Raw genomic sequence first — 23690 nt, 5'->3', positions numbered from 1 at the left:
TCCACTGGTTAATTGTTCTAATTCTCAGGAAATTCCTCCTCAGTTCTAGGTTGCTTCTCTCCTTGATGAGTTTCCATCCGTTGCTTCTTGTCCCGCCTTCGGGTGCTTTGGAGAAGAGCTTGACTCCCTCTTCTTTGTGGCAGCCCCTGAGATATTGGAAGACTACTATCGTGTCACCCCTCATCCTTCTCTTCATTAAACTAGACATACCCAATTCCAGTAACTGTTCCTTGTAAGTTTTAGCCTCTGGTCCCCTAATCATCCTTCACTCATTTTAGCCTTAGCAATTCTCATTCTGATGAGTTGCAGGGCAAATACGCTTCCACATTTCTTTCTAGGTAGGAGAGAATTTGGGGGATGTTGTCATAGGTGCACTGACCAGGTGTGTGCATTGTACAGAAGACCCAGGCGCTGGCCACACTACCAGTAATGGCCAGTGGGGTCTTTTCAGAAAGAAACCCAAGGGAGCTTTTTTGCATGGAGGATTGGGGTTAGTCATGGAAAGTATAGAGAGAGGGAATGAGTTGCTACAGAATTGATGCTTAGCGCACTCTCTGTCTCTTCTCAGAGCCAAATAAACTGAGAAATTCCATTTTAAAAAAAACCTGGAAAGAAATTTCCAGGGGATAAAATGCAAAATTAGAAGGTTCTTTTACAGAAGACACTTTTTGAAAAAAGAAGAAGAAAAGAAATTGCAAAGGTGATATTTAATCCTTTAGTTAACTAATATTGACACACACTTGATGACTGGATTCATTCTGTAGTTAGGCCATCATAGGGAAGAAGACATCTTACGGGTAGTTCTCAACTTACGACCACAGTTGGGGCCAGAATTTCCGTAGTTAAGCAAAGGAGTTGCTAAGTAAGTCATGCCCGCTTTACCACCTTTTTGCAAATGACTGCAGCTAAGTGAATCACATGGTCATTAAGCAAATTCTGCCTTTCCTCCCCTTGTCAGAAGCTGGTTGGGAAGGAGGCAAATGACCCCGGGATCCTGCAACCTTTATAAATATATGCTAATAGCCACTCATCTGATTGCTGATCATGTGACTGGGTGGGGTGCTGCGATGGTTGTGACTCCCAGTTGTAAGTCACTTTTTTTCAGTATGGCTGTAACTTTGAACAGTCCGTGAACAAATGGTTGTAAATTGAGGACAGCTTGTATAAACCTTGGGGTTCTTGGCGCTCTCTGAGCTTGGTGATTTTCTTGCAGACGTTTCATTGCCAAACTGGGTAACATCATCAGTGTTAGAAGGCAGTGGGGTGTGCAGACAGGAAGAGGAGAAGGACTACGGAGTCCTTGGTGCTCTCTGAGCTTTCTTGCAGACGTTTCATTGCCACGCTAGGTAACATCATCAGTGTTAGAAGGCGGTGGGATGTGCAGACAGGAAGAGGACTATGGAGTCCTTGGTGCTCTCTGAGCTTGGTTGTTTTCTTGCAGACGTTTCATTGCCACGCTAGGTAACATTATCAGTGTTAGAAGGCAGTGGGATGTGCAGACAGGAAGAGGAGGACTATGGAGTCCTTGATGGTCTGAGCTTTCTTGCAGACGTTTCATTGCCACGCTAGGTAACATCATCAGTGTTAGAAGGCGGTGGGATGTGCAGACAGGAAGAGGACTATGGAGTCCTTGGTGCTCTCTGAGCTTTCTTGCAGACGTTTCATTGCCATGCTAGGTAACATCATCAGTGTTAGAAGGTGGTGGGATGTGCAGACAGGAAGAGGACTATGGAGTCCTTGGTGCTCTCTGAGCTTTCTTGCAGACGTTTCATTGCCATGCTAGGTAACATCATCAGTGTTAGAAGGTGGTGGGGTGTGCAGACAGGAAGAGGACTATGGAGTCCTTGGTGCTCTCTGAGCTTTCTTGCAGACGTTTCATTGCCATGCTAGGTAACATCATCAGTGTTAGAAGGTGGTGGGATGTGCAGACAGGAAGAGGACTATGGAGTCCTTGGTGCTCTCTGAGCTTTCTTGCAGACGTTTCATTGCCATGCTAGGTAACATCATCAGTGTTAGAAGGTGGTGGGATGTGCAGACAGGAAGAGGACTATGGAGTCCTTGGTGCTCTCTGAGCTTTCTTGCAGACGTTTCATTGCCATGCTAGGTAACATCATCAGTGTTAGAAGGTGGTGGGGTGTGCAGACAGGAAGAGGACTATGGAGTCCTTGGTGCTCTCTGAGCTTTCTTGCAGACGTTTCATTGCCATGCTAGGTAACATCATCAGTGTTAGAAGGTGGTGGGATGTGCAGACAGGAAGAGGACTATGGAGTCCTTGGTGCTCTCTGAGCTTTCTTGCAGACGTTTCATTGCCATGCTAGGTAACATCATCAGTGTTAGAAGGTGGTGGGGTGTGCAGACAGGAAGAGGACTATGGAGTCCTTGGTGCTCTCTGAGCTTTCTTGCAGACGTTTCATTGCCATGCTAGGTAACATCATCAGTGTTAGAAGGTGGTGGGGTGTGCAGACAGGAAGAGGACTATGGAGTCCTTGGTGCTCTCTGAGCTTTCTTGCAGACGTTTCATTGCCATGCTAGGTAACATCATCAGTGTTAGAAGGCGGTGGGATGTGCAGACAGGAAGAGGACTATGGAGTCCTTGGTGCTCTCTGAGCTTGGTTGTTTTCTTGCAGACGTTTCATTGCCACGCTAGGTAACATCATCAGTGTTAGAAGGTGGTGGGGTGTGCAGACAGGAAGAGGACTATGGAGTCCTTGGTGCTCTCTGAGCTTTCTTGCAGACGTTTCATTGCCATGCTAGGTAACATCATCAGTGTTAGAAGGTGGTGGGGTGTGCAGACAGGAAGAGGACTATGGAGTCCTTGGTGCTCTCTGAGCTTTCTTGCAGACGTTTCATTGCCATGCTAGGTAACATCATCAGTGTTAGAAGGCGGTGGGGTGTGCAGACAGGAAGAGGACTATGGAGTCCTTGGTGCTCTCTGAGCTTTCTTGCAGACGTTTCATTGCCAAACTAGGTAACATGATCAGTACATATAATATAAGCCATAAGCAAATATAATCTTTCAAGCTACCTTTTTAAGGCCAAGCTTACTGATGACTTAAAAAAAACACCACGAACATTTTTGCAATGTCTGGAGGATCTCATCCGAGGAAGTTTAAGGCTGTGATACAGAGCCAGTCTCTACCATTACATTTCCCTCCCTTCCACCCTCTCTACAATTTAAAGGTTGGTTTTAAACATTGAATGGCTGTTGTGAGGAATTGTGCTCCATTCTGCCTAATTTTCCCCACCCCTGAAATAATTATCCCTTCTATCAAGAGTTCGTAGTGATTTAATGGTAATTATGTCATTCAATGAAATTACAGTTTTTCTTAATGCAATTAAGTAATCTGAGGGAAATTAAAGAACATGTCCAACTAACCCCCTTCCTTAACTTCTTGGAAAAGCCCATCAGAATGTTTTTCAAGGAACATTGTAGATAGGAATTGAAGCTCCTGGAGAAATAAAGGCACACTTCTCCTCTTCTTCTGCCTAATTCCAAGGTCCCTTCCAGCCCTATGATTCTATGAATCTGTGGGGATTTGCAAAAAAAAGGCAGAATTGAGTGAACACTTGTGTTTGATGCAGTCAGAACTATAAATAGACAGCACCATCCTCTTTTCGCAATCACATCTGGCCAACCTCTTTTCACAATCGCCATTTTTAGCAATATCCATAGCCACAGCAATAGCACTTAGACTTATATACCGCTTCACAGTGCTTTGCAGCTCTCTCTAAGCAGTTTACAGAGTCAGCGTGTTGCCCCCAAGAATCTGGGTCCTCATTTTACCGACTTTGGAAGCCAGTCAGGATCGAACTGCTGGCAGTGGGCAGAGTTAGCCTGCATTATTGAATTCTAACCACTGTGCACCATGGAAGGGAAGGAGGGAGGGAGGGAGGGAGGGAGGAAGGAAGGAAGGAAGGAAGGAAGGAAGGAAGGAAGGAAGGAAGGAAGGAAGGAAGGAAGGAAGGAAGGGCAATAGCAATAGACTTAGTGCTTTACAGTCCTCTCTAAGTGGTTTACAGAGTCAGCCTATGGCTCCTAACTATCTGGGTCCTCATTTTACTAACCTCTGTAAACTGCTTAGAGAGGGCTGTAAAGCACTGTGAAGTCAACCTCGAGCCCGGTTAGTATTGAACTCCAGTCTGTGGGCAGAGTTTGCCTGCAACATTGGCCTTTAACCACTGTGCCACCATGACTCCTTTTCACCCATCCCTTCTTTTGTGGCTTATTCATTTTTATTTATTTGTGAATTTATTAGCCACCTATCTTGTCACGAGGCAGCCCCATGTGGCTTACAACATTAAAAAGAATATAAAAAACAGAAGTAAAATAGTAGAAGAATGTAATAAGCAGTGACAAAACAAGGAGAGTACATCAGTTTGATCACAATAAGATGGATGGATGGAGAGCAGGGGGTGGGGGAGATAGAGTCTGCCATCAATCCAGCAGCCATCTCCAGTGGGGGAACTCTTCCTTTGGTCCCCAAGCCAACTGGCAGAGCCAGGTCTTCAGACTCCCACAGAAGGACGGTTGTGTGCTTTCCATGGCCATCTCCCTCATCTCCCCTTCCCCTTCTCCTCCCCCCCCCTCAGTTTCATCTCTGACTTTGCTTTCTAGAAACTTGTGGAGCGGAAGGCATGAACTAATTACTTTCCATGAGTTTTTGCAATAATCCCATGAACCGTAAAAAAAATCAGGGCAGGTCCCTCACTTCTCCACCTCTTGGCCGGAGAGATACTTATCTCCTTCAGTAGTATGACTGAAGCTAAATGGTTTAGATTGTATGCTTCCTTGCGGGGCTTTGCTAAGAGGACCTAGTTATTTCTGTGATGGCAGACTACCAGGGCCAGACTGGAAAGTTAAGAAGGCATTGGATGTTCAGAGGAGGGCTTCCTGGAGGAAGGCAGGGCCAAATCAGTTCTTTTTGGTTGACAAGAACACTACATGGAGATGTCTCTGAAGCCACCAAAATCTTGGATTTTGAAGGATGTATTTTGGAATGGTGGCTTTTCCATCCTTCTTAGTTCATCGTTAGAGTGGTCCACTACAAACAATTCTTGTTGAAGTCTTTGAACTCCCAGATGGTTATGTCTTATGAATTGCATGCAATTAATATAGTAATTATAATTATTAACTAATAATAATATTACTAATGTAATAATAATTATGCTTGCATGCCTAGATAGGGCTGCCTTGCATGAGAAGACTTTAAGAACTGAGGTGGTAGCACCAAGCTGATCTTGAAAAGCTAAGATTTTGGTGGGCGCCCTAAACAAGTCTTGTATGGAAGACTTTCAGGAAGTCTCACTCCTATAAGGTAGATTAGGTAGCTGAATGAACATCTCAAAGCATTTCTGCATTGTTTGCAAGGAATTTCCATAGTCACATCCATGAGGTCACCAGTGGTCAAGCTTGGCTTGAAGGACATTTTGTAGAGGTTCTTCTTGATTCAGTTTCAAAGTAGCCCACCATGAGCAGTAATGTTGGAATCTGCTTAGTCTTCAGATGGTTTTAGTTATCCAAGGAAGTCTCCAAGATATTGTGATGGTTACCAACAATGGTACTAACAAAGGGAGTTTAGTCCTGACTGCTACATGAAAGAAAGATTGTGTTGGTAGAATCAGAGAAGTGGTTGAGACATTGGAGACCTTTTCACTCCAATCACCTGCTCAGTGCAGGATCCACTAGAACATTTAATAGAATAACAGAAACAGAATAACAGAGTTAGAAGGGACCTTTGAGGTCTTCTAGTCCAACCCCCTGCTCAGTCAGGAAACTCTATACATTTCCAGTCTTTTCTTTAGAACCCACAACTTCTGGAGGGAAGCCGTTCTACTGGTTAATTGTCCTCACTGTTAGGAAATTTCTCCTTAGTTCTAGGTTGCTTTTCTCCTTGATTAGTTTCCACTCATTGCTTCTTGTCCTGCCTTCAGGCGTTTTGGAGAATAGCTTGACTCCCTCTTCTTTGGGGCAGCCCCTGAGATATTGGAACACTGCTACCATCTCACCCCTACCTTTTCATTAAACTAGATAAACCCAATTCCCTCAACCGTTCTTCATATGTTTTAGCCTCCAGTCCCCTGATCATCTTCATTGCTCTTCTCTGCATTCTTTCTAGGGTCTGTACATCTTTTTTATATTGTGGGGACCAAAACTGGATGCTGGATTCCAAGTGTGGTTTTATCCAGTGGTGGGATTCAAATAGGTGAACCACCGGTTCTCTCTGTGGGTGCTGCTTCTGGAAGTCCAGTCTGGGCCTGGGCAACAAAAAAATTAGCTACCGGTTCTGCTGAACTGGTACGAACTGGCTGAATCCCACCACTGGTTTTATCTCTAATGAAGCATCTCCAGACTTGTGTGAAGTTTCTGATGGGGCCTGGGCCTAATCCCGCTTCAGGACTCTTCTTAGGTTCTTGCATCTTAATGCTACAGGTAGCCCTGAATTTTACAGCCATTTGTTCAGTGATTGAAGTTACAGCAGTGCTGAAAAATATATTTATGACTGCTGCAGCATCTCTGCACTCACATGATCAAAATTCAAGTGCTTGGCCAACTAACATGTATTTTTAATGGTTGCAGTATCCCGGGGTCATCTGATTGCCATTTGCAGCCTTTCCAGAGAGTCAGGGGGAGAAGCTAGATTCGTTTAACAATCACGGCAGAAAAGGATGCAAAATCAGATGCCACACACTAAGCAGCCACCCTCCTTAGCAATGGAAATTCTGGTCCCAATTCTTGTCATAAATTGAGAACTACCTCTGTCATGGAAAGAGAGACTAATCCTGATTTTGTTTTTTTTAAAAAAGAATCCATCAGTCTAACCTTTGTGCCCTCTTGAGTAACATGTGTATCCCCCCCCCTTTTTTTTGTCCCGTTATCTCTTTCATAAATTATGCAACCGTTGTCCTTATGGAAATAATAATCGTACGACAACCTTGAGTGGAGCAGATGGGAAAGCAATTGAAACTGCTTGCTCTGTCTTGCCCTATCAGAGAATTACACTCTCTCTGCTGATGTTTCCAGCTAACTTGTCCACTTGTATTTGTATCTTATTTCTGAAACTGCAGAGCGTTATCATTTTTACGTTCACGCTGTCATATTTACAAGTCTTTCTGGCTACTCTCCTGCACTTCTCTCTTCTTCTCTGCCCAGGCTTGGCAAGTGAGGGGTCCTGTTTTACTCCCCTACAAAGTGGGCCTGCTGTCAAGAGTAACCTATAATTAGACCCACCTCAGGTGACAGTTACCAGAGAACTAGGCTAATAATTTTAGCTGCCTGATCTGATCCTTTCTGGAGAGAGAAATTCCCTCTTCTGGTCCATTCATTACTCCGTGGCTCAGTTTTGCCTGCTAACCTCTTAATCGTTGGATTCCTTCTGAATTCCAAGTAGGTTCTGCTGTGATTACCGGCATCCTTGCCTTTTCAAAGCTGCCTCTGGTTTTGTTTTGTTTTTTCAATACTTGCAGGCAGCTGCCAGCTGATGTTAATGGAAGGAGAGCTTATGTTGTACCACAAATCATGGAGAATGACAATTCTCTGTGCTCTGCAGACTCACATTGGCAACACCATTATTAAACTGGATTCCTGTCTGTGCATCAGTCCATCCCTGTCTGTCCATGCAACATCCATGCATCCATCCACCTCTCCCTCCCTGATCCATTTATTATCTATCCTATCCTATCCTATCCTATCCTATCCTATCCTATCCTATCCTATCCTATCCTATCCTATCCTATCCTATCCTATCCTATCCTATCCTATCCTATCCTATCCTATCCTATCCTATCCTATCCATTCATCCATCCATCCATCTTCCTATCCTATCCTATCCTATCCTATCCTATCCTATCCTATCCTATCCTATCCTATCCTATCCTATCCTATCCTATCCTATCCTATCCTATCCTATCCTATCCTATCCTATCCTATCCTATCCTATCCATCCATCCATCCATCCATCCATCCATCCATCCATCCATCCATCTATCTATCCATCTATCTATCTATTTATCTATCTATCTATCTATCTATCTATCTATCTATCTATCTATCTATCTATCTATCTATCTATCTATCCATCTATCCATCTATCCATCTATCCATCTATCCATCTATCTATCTTTCCCTGAAAATAAGACTGGGCCCTATATTAATTTTTGCTCTAAAAGACGCATTAGGGCTTATTTTCCACTTAGGTCTTATTGTCTGGGGAAATACTGTACTAAATGCGTCCATCTGACTAACGATCTTAAGTGGGGCTTATTTTGGGGTGGGGTTTATATTATGAGCATCCTGAAAAATCATGCTAGGGCTTATTTTTGGGGAAACACGGCATCTGTCTGTCATCTGTCTATCATCTACAGCTATCATCCATCCATCCATCCATTCACACACACTATGTACATCTCTATTATTTTTTTTAAAAAAAATACAAAGTTAAAAGATAGAGAAAAATGTTTTTATTTTTTTAAAAAGAAAAGGCTCAGGTAAGAGAAAAAGGAAAAATGCAAGAAAGAAAAAGGAAAGAACAGAAAGAAAAGTAGACAAGGAATGACTTCCGACTTTGTCCTATGATATCCGTATTGTCCTTCTGGTCTTCTGGGATGGGGTATGTATTCTCAGAGCTTGCTGGTTTTCTTGCAGGCATTTCGTTATCAAACTAGGTAACATCATCAGTGCTCTTCCAGGATGTTTTTGACTTTTCAGTCTAGCCAGGGGTAGGCAACCTCGGCTCTTTTATGACTCATGGACTTCAACTCCCAGAATTCCTGAGTCAGCTGACTCAGGAATTCTGGGAGTTGAAGTCCATGAGTCGTAAAAGAGCCGAGGTTGCCTATCCCTGGGCTAGCCAAACTGAAATTATAATATTGCAGTAGAATATTGTATTTTTTTGGCCCAGTTCATCAGCAAGCTTCATGGAAGATGTTTCTTTATACAGGTGGTCCTTCACATATGACCGGTCCTTTAATCACAATTCAAAGTTAGGACAGACTTTCCCAGAACTACTTATGACCAGTTTTCAGAGTTACAACACACCACCCTGTGGTCACCTGATCACAATTTGGGCACTTGACAAACAGACCATCTTAGAGCTATTTGCAGTGTTCCTCAGTCACATGACCATGATGTGTGAAAATTTAAATGTTTACAAAAAAACAACAACAAGCCAACAACAATCCCAAGCCCAACCATTGTGGAAAATGGGCTTGTTTAACACCTGCCACATTAGTTTAACAATTGTAGCATCCACTTAATGATCATTGTAAAAAAAAACAAAAAAACAGTTGTGACTTCAAATCTGGTCATGCAATGACCCCGGTTATGACTACAGTGGCTTATTCCAGACTCAATTCCAAGTAGTTCTCGACTTACAGCAGTTCATTTAGTGACTGTTCAAAGTTACAACGGCACTGAAAAAAAAAGTGGATGATGTCCCATTTTACACTGTTACGACCTTTGCAGCATCCCCATGAGATCAAAATTCAGATGCTCGGCAATTGGTTCATAGTTACGACTGTCACTGTGTCCCAAGGTCACGGGATCCTCTTTTGTGACCTTCTGACAAGCAAAGTCAATGGGGGAAGCCAGATTCACTTAACAACCGGGTTACTAACTTATCAACTGCAGTGATTCAACTTAGAAATTGTGGCAAGGAAAGTCTTAAGACGGGGCAAAACTCCCTTAGCAAATGTCTCATTTAACAACAGAAATTTGGGGCTCAGTTGTGGCCATAAGTCGAGGACTACCTGTACCGTCAGAAACTGAGAAGGGCTTGCCTTCATAAAAGAGCAGTGTACCAGGTATCTGTTCCGGTACACAAAAGCAAAGTTAACTTTATAGAATGGAGAGAATAAGTCTCTGCAACTGGGATGCTTGCGTGTGGTCCTTATTACCATGGTCCCCTGAGCTGCAGATAGTTCCCTAAGATGATAAGCTTTATTTTCCCTGTGAATTTGCTTTTCCTTTGGGTGACCTCGTATGCCTTTCTTTTCATAAGCTCCCTCAGCCTGGGGAAAATTGCGATGTAAAGTCCATTGAAAAGCTTGAACATTTCCTTTGTTTTAACTCACAAACTGGGAGATACGGAATGCTCAGTTCTGAATCCGGTGGGACGTTAGGCACCTCCCACCTGGAATTGCCTACGTGAGGCCTTGTGAAAGAAGATAGTTAGTTAGATCAACAGCGGCAGATTAAATCTCCTATTTCCAAAGAGAGAGAGAGAGAGAGAGAGATTCCTGTAGGTGGCAATGTACAATCAAGAATGGTAGAAACTTCGTTTTCCTTTCCTTTCATCTGGCTTATACCATCCCTTGCTCAGCTCACTTATTCCAAATGGTTGTTAGCATTATTATTCGTCTTATTATTAGCCCAACCCACTTCGCTGAGTTGTTAGGGGGGAAAAAAAAAATAAGAGGCAGGAGCCCACCTTAACCGTACAAAATAAAGGCTGGATATTTTCACTGCGGCTGTTATTGCCTTTATTAAATAAAAATGCAGGAAGTTTGGAATCAAAGGAGAGGACAGGAAGAAATGGAATTCCCCTGCACACATCTGCTCTTATCAAGACAGGAGAGAGTGCTAATTCTCCCTTCTTTTCCTGTAATTTTCTCCAGCCGAGTCTGTTCTGAGGAAAATAGAGTCTAATACATTAGGAAACTTAAAACATCAAAATGTTACCTTCTGGCTACAATTCGTAGAAAATAACCATGAAATGATGCTGGAGTGGAATATCCACAGAGCCCTGAGTGCCGTGCCAAGGACACAAAACGTAATTTCGCCTCCCCATCCCTCAATTTTCTAAAAGTGATCCAGATTCTAGCAGGTTGAGAGGTCACCTACTTTGTGGATATGTAAGGAACGATTCCTGTTGGTTGAGTGCCCTGGACGAAAAGAGAAGAACAGAAGGTTGGAACAGCATAAACTCATTAGGAGTTAACTTCTGTTGCTTTTGCGATAACTTCTAGCGGAGGAATTGGCAAGTATTAATGAACTATGAGAGTTAGAAAAACCTCTTCATTCCGCAAGTCCTCCATCCTGGTGGCAGTAACATTTTTCTTCCTTTCTCCTTTAAATGTTGTAGATGCAACATCTTAACCCAACTTCATCAGTTTCCCAGCCTGCTGAACATTGATTGGGGGCGGTGGGGGGGAAGAATCCCAGTAAAGAATACTGGAGGGATTACAGTAGCATTAAGAAACGACTAGCACACATGTGCGGGGGAACCTTTACCTTTACCTTTTTAAGCAAGAAAGAAGGGCAGGCAGCATAAATAAGACAAACATCTGAATACAGAAAGGACAATCATAGCATCATAGGGCTGGAAGGGACCTGGAGGTCATCTAGTCCAACCCTCTGCTCAAGGCTGGCATCTGCATAACATCTTCAACAAATGTTTGTTAAATCTTTTTTTCTTGAAAATCTCCAGCAAGGGAGTATCTGCAGCTCCCTTGAAGGAAGCTGTTCCGCTGTTTGATATCTCTCACTGTCGCAAAATTTCTCCTTATTTCCAGGTTGGATGTCCTTCTAACGATCTTCATTGCTTTGTGTCCCACCTTCAAGTACTATAGAGCATAAATTGATGCCCTCTTCCCTGTGGCTGACGTGATTGCTATAATTACCCCTCAATTTTCTTTTCGTTAAGCTAAACATGCCTAGTTCCTTTAACTGTTCTTCATAGGATTTAGTTTCCAGACCCCTTGTCATTTTTGTGGCTCTTCTCTGCACCCTTTCTAGAGCCTCAGCATCTTTTTTTTTTTAAATTGTGGTGACCAGAATTGGATGCAATACTCCAAATGTAAGGGACGCGGTGGCTCAGTGGGTTAGGATGCTGAGCTTGTCGATCAGAAGGTCGGCAGTTTGGCGGGTCGAATCCCGAGTGCCGCGTAGCAGAGTGAGCGCCTGTTACTCGTTCCCAGCTTCTGCCAACCTAGCAGTTCGAAAGCACGTAAAAATGCAAGTAGAAAAATAGGGACCACTATGGTGGGAAGGTAACAGCGTTCCGTGCGCCTTTGGCGTCTAGTCATGCCGGCCACATGACCACGGAAACATCCAAAGCGCTGGCTGTTCGGCTTTGAAATGGAGATGAGCACCGGCCCCTAGAGTTGGAAACGACTAGCACGCATGTGCGGGGGAACCTTTACCTTTACCTTTACTTACTCCAAATGTGGACGTACTAGTATTGTATTCAGCGCTACTATCCCAACAAGCTTGATGTTATCCTTCTGTTGATGGAGTCTAGGGTTGTGCTGGCTTTTTTGGTACCTCCAAAATTCAAAGTTAAGTGGTGTTCCACTAGGACTCCCGGATCCTTCTCATGGATATTATTATTGAACCAGATACCTACGCATCTGGTCCTTCCTGCCCAAGTGCAGGAAAAAGGATGGATTTATTTGCAATATTCAGTTGTCATTGTTACATTAGTACAAATCTACCGTACTGATGAAACCATTCAAGAATGCAAGGTTTAATAGTGTGTGGTACCAAGCTCTTGTACTTGGAAAAAGATTTGCATAACCAGACCATTCCTACCAGGTAAAATTCAGGATTTCTACTGGTAGTGGAACCTATTTGTTGCCTTTTAGATTCGGTGAGCTTCACCTCCCATAGTTTGCAGTCAGAAGGTAGCCAGTGACTGGATTCAGACTCACTCTAGTAAAGGAAAGACTAAGTTCTTTGCTCTGCACTTTGCTTTCTCAGTCGATGCTGCTATTTTAATGAGTTCCTTAGCTTTCTCACCGTGTACCCCTATTCTTTGCACAATTGTGTAATTTGGTGGAATCTTGCTGCTAACAGACACAGGGGGTGGTGAGTAGCTTCCTACTGATCAGGTAGGTCCAGGGGTTAGTGGTGAATCTTTATTATAGTACTGAATCTGAATTTAATAATGGAAGGTAAACACACACACACACACACACACACACAGAGAGAGAGAGAGAGAGAAAGAGAGAGAATTGAGTCTTGGTGACTGCCTGGATAAGTCCCAGCCATTTTCTTGGCAAGATTTTGGAAATGGTTTGCCATTGCCTTCTTCCCAGGGTTGAGAGAAAACCCAAGGTCAGCTAGCAGGCTTTGGGCCTAAGGCAGGAATAGAACTCACGATCTCCCAATTACTAGCCTAATGCTTTCATCAGCTTTTACTAGAGGTGAAAAAATAAATGCATGTCCAGTATTCCCGAAAAATAATATCAATGCTGCTTGAGATTGCGCTGTAATTTTTATTCGGCATTTCAGCAAAAGGGCTTTTGTACTTTTTCTTGCTCAGCAGCAGAATGAATTCTTTATATGCCCAAAATTCCACGTCCAATATTTGCTCCACCATGTTGTCAAGAAAAGGAAAAACAATAGCTTGATTTGGGATGAGATGGCTAGGTAATTTTTTTTTCCCGAGGGCAATTTATTTATTTGGTTTTTAATGGCAGCCCACAAAAGAGTTTGAGCCATACGAGTAATTTACTTTTTAAATGTCCTCAAGACTTCAATCAATCAGAATAAAGCCGGAAGGGACCTTGGAGGTCTTCTAGTCCAACCACTTGGTCAAGCAGGAGACTCTCTACCATTTTAGACAAGTGGCTGTCCGGTCACTTCTTAAAAACTTCCAGTGTCGGAGTACCCACAACGTCTGAAGGGAAGCCATTCCACTGGTTTTTTGTCCTCACTGTTAGGAAGTTTCTCCTTAATTCCAGGTTGTTTCTCTCCTTGATTAGTTTCCATCTGTTGTTTCTAAATAAAACAACTTAATAGGACTGTATACAAATACGCTAAACAGCAATTGCATAATCATGTCACACATATATACATGCACGGTTGGACTAAAAGATTTCCAGGTCCTTTCTAAGTATTATTCTATACAGGTAATCCTCAGCTTATGACCACATTTGAGCCCAAAATTTCTGGTGTTAAGTGAGATGTTTGTTAACTGAGTTTTGCCCCATTTGACGACTTTTCTAGCTACAGTTGTTACATGAATCACTGCGGTTGATAAGTTAGTAACCTGGTTGTTAAATGAATCTGGCTTCCCCATTGACTTTGCTCATGAGAAGGTCGCAAAAGGGGAACACATGAACCCGGGACACTGCGACCGTCATAACTACGGGTCAGTTGCCAAGCGTCTGAATTTTGATCATGTGACCATGGGATGCTGCAATGGTCGTAAGTGTGACAAACGGTCATAAGTCACTTTTTCCAGCGCCCTTGTAACTTTGAACGGTCACTAAACAAGCGGTTGTACGTCAAGGACTGCCTGCACTCTGTATATGCTTTCTTTCCAAAATAAGAAACTTTTAAAAATAACATCAGGCCTTCCTTTAGGCCAAAAATGCATTACAAAATGAAGGCTGCTTGGTGGTGCTAATTGTCATCATATCCAAAAAGATCAAAATTCTGCCAAAGTGTTTCATTATCATATTGGCCACTTGTGTAATTCAAAAGGGGGAAAGGAGATGTTTACGGAAAATATGTTACAGGCAAGCCTGATTTGGGAGCAGGGTGTTAAGACTTAATTTTACCAATTTATCAAGCAATATTTCAATATCTTTGAGTCTAGCTAGTTCTCTCTCTCTCTTTTTTTTTGCTTTGCAGTTCAGGAGCACTGGATTACAGCTCCCATCATCCCCAATTGGACTGTTCAGAATTCTCAGTTTTAGTTTGTATGCTGGTTCCAAAATGTGAAATTAGAGGAAGTCACTTTTTCTTGCTTAACTGAACATGTTAAACAAAATTGCAAAGATGTGTGCATATGTTTGGAAAAAAGGAGTGCAAATGTTTTGGTTTAACTTTCAACCCTGAATTTGATGAACCGAGTTTGACAGTTTCTAGGAAAAAGGGAAAGCAAGGAGCTGAAATTAACACGTTCGGAACAAGGAGAAATTTCATAGAAATTGAAATTGAGAGATTTATCTCCCCTAAGGGGGCAAACTAACATGACCTCAGAAGTTTCTCCCTTTTTCCAACTGTGTTTCCTTTCCTTATTAAGCAGGTGTGAAGTAACAATATTCTAATTTATTTTTTTTTCATTTCAAGGGGGTTATTGATAGGCATTTTGAAAGCTTGGCTGTCTAGACCATGTTATTCTAGCAAAAAGGATAGGCCCGGAAATGAGAATGTAAATTATTACTGAAGCTCAGAAAAAGTCATCAGTTTAATCATTGGGTTTATCTTTGCACAGTGTTTTGGCTTAAGCTTCAAAGGCAAACTGGAACAGTGAGACCAACTCACAAGGTCCCACAAAGAGCAGAAGAATCCTTGATTTGTTCCAAGGAACTGGCCATTATGTTGTTGTTCTTCTTCTTTTTGTTGTTGTTGTTCTTGTTGATGTTGTGGTTGTGGTTGTTCCTCCTCCTCCTCCTCCTCCTCCTCCTCTTCTCCTCCTCCTCCTCTCCTCCTCCTCCTCCTCCTCTCTCCTCCTCCTCCTCCTCCTCCTCCCTCTCCTCCTCCTCCTCCTCCTCTTCTTCTTCTTCTTCTTCTTCTTCTTCTTCTTCTTCTTCTTCTTCTTCTTCTTCTTCTTCTTCTCCTCTTCCTCCTCCTCCTCCTCCTCTTCTTCTTCTTCTTCTTCTTCTTCTTCTTCTTCTTCTTCTTCTTCTTCTCCTCCTCCTCCTCCTCCTCCTCCTCTCCTCTTCCTCCTCCTCCTCCTCCTCTTCTTCTTCTCCTCCTCCTCCTCCTCCTCTCCTCCTCCTCTTCTTCCTCCTTCTCCTCTCCTCTTCCTCCTCCTCCTCCTCCTCCTCCTCCTCCTTCTCCTCTTCTTCCTCCTCCTCCTCCTCTCCTCTTCCTCCTCCTCCTCCTCCTCCTTCTCTTGGTGTTGGGTCGAAAAAGCTATGGAAACTTTGAACAGATGTCTAAAACAGTTTCCCAAAGGAGGGAAGGTTGCAAGGATTTTTCTGGTGGTTGTCTGTAAGCCATGAAACCTAGACCCACAGATACCCAGACGTTCTGTTCAACCTCATTCTGACAGCTTCTTCTTCTTCCTGTGCCACACGGCTGGCGTGTTACCTCACCGGGCTGTTCCATCATGCCCAGTTTTTCATCTGTATATAAAAATTAAAAATTCAAGCAAAAATCTGGCCTGCATGAAAAAGAGGCCCCTCCTGGGCATATGGTTCATTATGCACATTTATTTAATTACTAAAACATTTGAGATGGTTCTCTCTCTCTCTCTTGCCTGCCCTTAAATTCAACTTGCAGTTAGATCTGTTCTTTAGCATGGAATATTTGAAACAGCCAGAAAGGGGTGAGCTGCAGTATTTATAAACTTTTTTTTTGAATTAGCTTGGAAGAATCTTTCTTAGAGAGTGTGACTTTATGGGAGAGAAATCTGTTTACTGTATGTGCCTATGTATTACCCCAAGAAATCAATAGTAGCAACTTTGAGATGGATCTCGGAGTCCTAGTGGACAATCACTTCAATATGAGCCAGCCGTGTGCTGCAGCTGTCAAAAAAGCCAACACAGTGCTAGGCTGCATTAACAGAGGGATAGAATCAAGATCACGTGAAGTACTAATACCACTTTACAACGCCTTGGTAAGGCCACACCTGGAATACTGCATCCAGTTTTGGTCACCACGATGTAAAAAAGATGTTGAGACTCTAGAAAGAATGCAGAGAAGAGCAACAAAGATGATTAGGGGACTGGAGGCTAAAAAATATAAAGAACGATTGCTGGAATTGGGTATGTCTAGTTTAGTGAAGAGAAGGACGAGGGGGGACATGATAGCAGCGTTCCAATATCTTAGGGGCTGCCCCAAAGAAGAGGGAGTCAAGCTGTTCTCCAAAGCGCCCGAAGGCAGGACAAGAAGCAACGGATGGAAACTAATCAAGGAAAGAAGCAACCTAGAACTAAGGAGAAACTTCCTGACAGTGAGAACAATTAACCAGTGGAACAACCTGCCTCCAGAAGTGGTGAATGCTCCAACACTGGAAGTTTTTAAGAAGAGACTGGACAGCCATTTGTCTGAAATGGTATAGGGTTTCCTGCCTGAGCAGGGGGTTGGGCTAGATGGCCTTCAAGGTCCCTTCCAACTTTATTATTATTATTATAGTAGTCTATTTAGACTCCGGGGGCTACAGCTGCTTTGAAGGAATGCTAGGGTTCCCTCCTTCCCAATCTTGCAAGATTAAATAACCCTCCATTCTTCTGAGATCACCAAATCTTGAGAGACTGCAGCAGTTCAGTGCTATCCATGATCCTGAAATGTCAGGCAGTGTTGTGGAATTCTGGGAGTTGAAGTCCACATGTCATAAAAGGGCCAAGTTTGAAGACCCCTGGAATGGGCTTACCTGCTTGCATTGAATGATGGGTGTGTAATATTTTTACCCTGCAGAACAACAGCTTTGCTCACTGTTACTCTCACCCTACCCTATAACCTGATGCAAGGTTGTGTCAGGCAAATGTTAAGCCTGTATATCAGGGGTCTTCAAACTTGGCCCTTTTTATGACTTGTGGACTTCAACTCCCAAAATTCCTCAGCCAGCAGGTTCTTGGGACAGTAAGATTTAACTTTGGATTTCAAACATTAGGCAAAGCATTAATGTTGGTTTGAACCTATCACCTAGTCCAGTGGTAGGCATCCTTGGCTGTTTTATGACTCGTGGACTTCAACTCCCAGAATTCCCGAGCCAAGGTTGCCTACCCCTGACCTAGTCTCAAAACTCCATGACACGTGCCTTAAGTACTCATTTGGTTTTAATGTGTGTGGTGTTTTTTTTTTTTTAAGCACAAATGGCTGCTTTAAATTCCTTTCTTCCCTGGCCTTTTTCAGATGGTTTTGTGCTTGGAAAGTGAATGACCTGTGGGATTCGGGACAGTTTTATTGCGTAGTCATGCTGCTGGCAATATTACGGGCTCTCCTTGTTCTCTACCCCTTCCCGTTAATTTAGAAACGGAGATATATTTAAAATGCCATCTGATTATTTGAGTGTGGTTCTGTAACGCAGGCGTTATGGTTCAATAAAAACGGTAACTGTGTTTAAATCTCCTGTGGATTTGGGTTAGTGGCACATATGCAAAGCTCATCCCCCCTCCCCTCCCTTTCTGACTGTGACCCTTTATATTTTATGTGGTGTTGTACAATAAAAGAGTGATTTTCTTCTATGGCAGCAGCAGAAGAGCGGTTGAACTTGGCTCAGACCTGAGCAGAAACGAAGCGGGTGGGTTGGAAATGATCCATGCTTAGAATGACTCCAGGGTAGGAAAAAGGGTAGCGGCAGACAAGCCATTTTACGTCGAAATAGCCATTCAGGAATGGAAGGATTGTGCATGTAGTTGGGGGAAAAAAATCAGTCCTTTAGGAAAAGCATTTGGATCAAGGATTTTTCCTAACTAATTGACTCTGGAAGAGATCCACTGGGAATGAATGCTAGGAAGTCATTTCATAGGCTCTCAGGGCTGGAAGGGACCTTGGAGGTCGTCTAGTCCAACCCCTGCTCAAGGCAGGAGGCCTTATCCCAATTCCAGACAAATGGCTGTCCAGTCTATTTTTGAAAATCTCCAGCGACGGCGCACCCACAACTCCAGGAGGCAAGCCATCCCACTGATTTAATTGTTCAGGAAATTTCTCCTTATTTCTGAGTTGAACCTCTCTTAACAAGCCTTAACAAGACTGTAGCCAAGAAATTAAAAGACGCTTGCTCCTTGGGAGCAAAGCCATGGCAAACCTAGACAGCACACTAAAAATCAGAGACATCACTCTGTCAACAAAAGTGTGTATAGTCAAGACTATGGTCTTCCCAGTTGCAATGTATGGCTGTGAAAGTTGGACCATAACAAAGGCTGAGCGCCAAAGAATTGATGCCTTTGAACTATGGTGCTGGAGACGACTCCTGCGAGTCCCTTGGACTGCAAGGCGTTCAAACCACTCAGTCCTAGAGGAGATCAACCCTGACTGCTCTTGAGAAGGCCAGATCCTGAAGTTGAAACTCAAATACTTTGGCCACCTAATGAGGAGGAAGGACTCACTGGAGAAGAGCCTCATGCTGGGAAAGATTGAGGGCAAGAGAAGAAGGGGACGACAGAGAATGAGGTGGCTGGATGGAGTCACTGAAGCAGTAGGCCTGAGCTTAAATGGACTCCAGAAGATGGTAGAGGACAGGAAGGCCTGGAGGAACGTTGTCCATGGGGTGGCGATGGGTCGGACACAACTTCGCAGCTAACAACAACAACAAGCCTCCACCTGTTACTTCTTGTCCTGCCCTCAGGTGCTTTGGAGAATAAGTCCAGCCCTTCTTCTCTGTGACAACTCCTTGAGTGCTGAAAGACATCATCTGCCCTCTAATCCTTCTCTTCAGTAGGCCTATCTATTTCCCTCCATCATTCATTGTGTCATTCAACCTCCCGTCCCCTTATCGTATTTGCTGCTTTTCTCAGCAGTCTTTAAAGGGTCTCAGCATCTTTTTTGTATTGTGGTGACCAGAACTGGACACGGTATTCTTTCAGTTTACATTCAGTCTCTTTTCTGGAACAGAGGTGATTGTAGCCCATTTTAGTTGCTCTTAAGACTCTGATGCTTCGGACTAGTTCAGATTATTTCTCTCCAAAGCTCTGTGGTTAATATGGTGGTTTTATATTCGATCAATCAATCAGTCAGTCAATCAATCAGAATAGAGCTGGAAGGGACCTTGGAGGTCATCTAGTCCAACCCCCTGCTCAGGCAGGAAACCCTATACCAGGGGTAGGCAACCTCGGCTCTTTTATGACTCGTGGACTTCAACTCCCAGAATTCCTGAGCCAGCTATGCTGGCTCAGGAATTCTGGGAGTTGAAGTCCACGAGTCATAAAAGAGCCGAAGTTGCCGACCCCTGCCCTATACCATTTCAGACAAATGGCTGTCCAGTCTCTTCTTAAAAACTTCCAGTGTTGCAGCATTCACAACTTCTGGAGGCAAGTTGTTCCACTGATTAAAAAAAAAATCTTTAAAAGTTTAAAAATCTTGTTTACTCATTCAGGTTGCATTCTTTTGCCTGCTGGCCCCAAAAAAGACTTAAGTGTTTTAGTCAGGGCTGCCTGTTTATGTGACTTTTGTCTTTTTTTAAACTTGTTTTACTACTTTTGTGTGGAGTTTGTCAATTGCCCAGAATCTTCTGGAATAGCAGTTGCTACTTTGGACTTCAGCTCTGCTTCTTAGGCACTCCTTAAAACAGATGTCTAGGGAAATTTTTGGTCTTTGGCAAATAAATAAATAAATGTCAATCTCTGCTCAGCTATCAGCCTGAAAGGATGGTAAACGCAATGTCCACAGTGAAAGTGAGAATTTCTATCGAAGCGGCCGTGCACATGGGGGTGATAGCTGCTCTCTGGTGTTGCCTGAACTTGAGCAAATGAAGCAGAATCTTGGTTAATCCTTGGCTGGATCCCCATTAGGAAGCGGTGGAAAACTGCTCCTGTAGGTTTGCCAAGAGGATTTTTGTGTCATTTTCTTGCTCTTGCCATCCATCCATGTAGTTAGGAACTGAACTTTACTCAAGGGTGACTTTACCACATGCTCGCTTAATCTCGGCTGTTGAAACCCAGCCGCCAAAGAGAAATATTTACACATGAAACATCCCAGGCCATCAGGGTCTGGGGGCGCCTTGAACGTACGCAAGGATTTTGGCATTCGGAAAACGGGTGCTTTGCTCGCGGTAACCCCCTTTGCCATCCTCAAGTACTTTTTTTACAGAGCGAAGGTTTGTTCTCTGAGCTTGTGGGTTGGTTCCTGAACGTTTCATTACCAGGCTAGATAACGTCTTCAGTGGAGCATAATAGGGGACTGAACTCTGCCGAAGATGTGACTGGTAACAAAAAATTCGTAAAGCAAACCACAAGCTCGGAGAATGAACCTTCACCCTTATCCTACATCCGAGCTACAGATATTCCCCACTATTGCCAACTTTTTACAGCCTTTGCCAAAATAGCACCAGTTCTAATTTAGAAATGTGATTTGTGTTGCTGGTACATGCCATTGTCCCTGCTTTCTCAGCTGAGCCGGTGATGTTTCCCTGGCTAGATTCCCTCCCTACGGAACTTTTCCATCTCAGGTGAATTTGAAATGGGACATCTGTTTTCTATTTAAAAATAATAATAATAGAAATTTGACTAAACTTAGGACTCTCCGTTTGGGCTCAGGGGCAGCTACCCGGAGGCAGATGTTGATGAGATGGGCAAATGAGGATAGGCAGGGTTGAATGGTCCTTTAATGGGCATTTGGGGAGGCACCCTCAGGAAGGGGTGAGTTTATGGAGCCCCTTCCTGCCTCATTCTTTTTTTCCAGGTGCAGTGTCTCCTTTAGGAATTACACAGTCGTTTTCATTTGCTTCCCATCTCAACACAGATAACTACACTTGTGGTTTTCAACACACCTGCTCCAAGCATTTTCTCAAAACCATCCAAAGGGTAGTTGAAGGTTGCATGCAAGTCACCCATCAGATTCTGGATCTCCAGCCTCTTCGCCATTTGGGCTGGTGAAGGGGGAAAACATTCTCAAGAACTCCTTCATGATTTGAACAATAGGATTGGAGATGTTCCTTTAGGGGAAAAAAAAAGGTTTCTGCAGGAGGTTACTTTTTTTTCTGCCCTGTTACATTTTCTGTGTGTGTGTGTGTGTGTGTGTGTGTGTGTGTGTGTGTATTTGGAGATGCTTTAAACTTTTTATAGATTTATCCGCTTTCATTGTTGATATGCATGTAAGATTTAAAAGGAGAAAGGGATGCAAACAGTCCTTGCAGATTACACTCGGACCAAGAAATATAAAAGCATTCTAGGCTGATGCATCTGACACGAATGCAAACCTCAGGAGGCTGGGCAGTCAGGAATCAGAGGTCAGCAGAGACGCAAAGCTACAAGCATTATTTTCAGATGTAAAGTCTTGAAAGCTTTCTTCTCCTATCTTTCTTGCTTTCCTTTAACGTTATATTCTGTCCTTGGTGGAACTTCATGCTAATACAGTAATGTAACTAACCTGCCTACTCTTGTTTCGCCAGGTGTTTGTGACCACAGTGTGGCATTTTGAGCCCTACATGGTGCCCTTAGCGTTGTTGATGCTCTTTGTGTACAACATCTCCCTGAGCAGTCCTGATAAAGCCTTAATCATACAAGACCCCCAGGTAGGTGTGGTGTGTGTGTGTTATTTTTCAGATCCATCTGGGACTTCATTTGTGCAATGCAGGAGAATGGGAATCAGACAAGGATAACCTTTCCTAGACCAACAACACTCTCATCCTTTGAGGAGCAGGCTGGCATGGTTGGTAAATCCCAGTTGATAACCTTCATTTTATTGCTCCATGAAACACAGCCTGGGAATCCTGTAATTGCCTGGGAAAATCAGCACTAAGTGTGCTTGTTGATTCTCCAAAAAGTGGATGAGGTTAGGATAAGAATTTTATTTATTTCCTGGACTTATGAGTTCCTCCAACTCTGAGCAGCAAACAGCAATCTCACAAGTGAAGGAAGTATAACTGTCCCAGGATAATGTTATAGGATCAATCTGAGTCGTTCACCGGGACCAAAGCTTTATTCTTCCAAGCTTTGGGGCCCATCATCAAAGAACCTCACTCTCCAGAGTGTGCACTGGCCTGTTCTATGTGTTGTATTTATATGGTGCCTGGCTGGGTGCAGCTTTCAGTTGTTAATTAGGTTGTTGATGGCTAGCTATTAAGTTGTTCATTGTTGTTTCCTGTGCCACTGCACCCTCGTCTCCAAAGTATCTGATAAGTTGGTGGTAAATCAGCTGACAAGGTGCCCGTTTCCCAGGCTTCAATCATTTCTCTCGCTATTTTTGTACCTGCTCAGCTAACAATCATAATAGTTGTGAAATTGAATGAATGTCCTTGTTCATTGCAGTGTGAGGCTACCAATGAGCTCAGGTCTCCTTGTCTAACCACTTGCTCATGTTCTCACAAACAACAATCTATATCAGTGCTTCACAAAAATTTTTCCTTCATTACCCAAAACCATTTGTCAGGAAGTTGTTTTTATCCAAAACACTTTAAATCAATTTAAGCATCCCTGTTGTGATTGGGTAATGGGTTTGTGTGTTGGTATCTAAAGAAAAAAAAACAACCACTTTTACCCAGGGTTTGGGAAGCACTGGTCTATATGATTGCTTCTTGATATTTAATCATTTTCTCCTATTTCTGTCTTAAAATTAAAATTTGTCGGCAGCTTTGGAACTGCCTATCCCCCATTTTGGAAGGAAGCACGCGCTGCAACAGAATTAAGAAATAGCATCTTGAAGCAAATTGGAGCCATTTAAACACCCCCATTTTATTGCTGTTGTAAAACTGATAATATTAATATTGCTGCTTTGGTTGTGAGTCTCTAATGGGTTTCTTCTCCTGTCTCCCCAGAGATATGACAAATTTTATTTTTACTTAACCATTTTTTTCGGGCATGCTGAGAACAATGACAAATGATAAGAGGCCAGGTGATCCTAACTAAATCCCAAGTCCACATTTAGCATGTTTTTTTTAGTTTTTTTTTATTGCATCTGGAAAATGAGAGCTTTTCCCAGTAGAGGGGATTTGGGAACAAACTAGCCATTAAATGCAAGAAGATTTTCACAGAAAGGGTATAAAAGTCTAGCAAATTCGATCTAGGCTGAGGATACAGAGTTCCAAACTATTGCTCTTCATCACTTCCCCTCCGGCGACCCTTCAGTGGCTCACTAAAATCCCAGATGTTGTGAAAAACAGCTAAATAGATGATGGATGTTGCTATTGATTATTCTT

General features: G+C 43.1%; 1 protein-coding gene across 1 annotated transcript in view; it reads left to right on the top strand.

The window, feature by feature from the left end:
* Positions 1 to 23690, top strand: part of MCTP2 (multiple C2 and transmembrane domain containing 2) — a 145556-nt gene that overhangs the window by 93877 nt on the left and 27989 nt on the right. Inside the window, exon 18 of the mRNA XM_081337633.1 lies at positions 21945 to 22067. Within this exon, the coding sequence (XP_081193759.1) occupies positions 21945 to 22067 (123 nt within the window). The remainder of the gene's footprint in view (positions 1 to 21944; positions 22068 to 23690) is intronic.

Source organism: Vipera berus (assembly GCF_964194415.1).
Source record: "Vipera berus genome assembly, chromosome: 12".
Taxonomy (NCBI): Eukaryota; Metazoa; Chordata; class Lepidosauria; order Squamata; family Viperidae; genus Vipera; species Vipera berus.
Note: the sequence above shows the minus strand (reverse complement) of the source record. Positions and strands in the feature narration are given on the sequence as shown.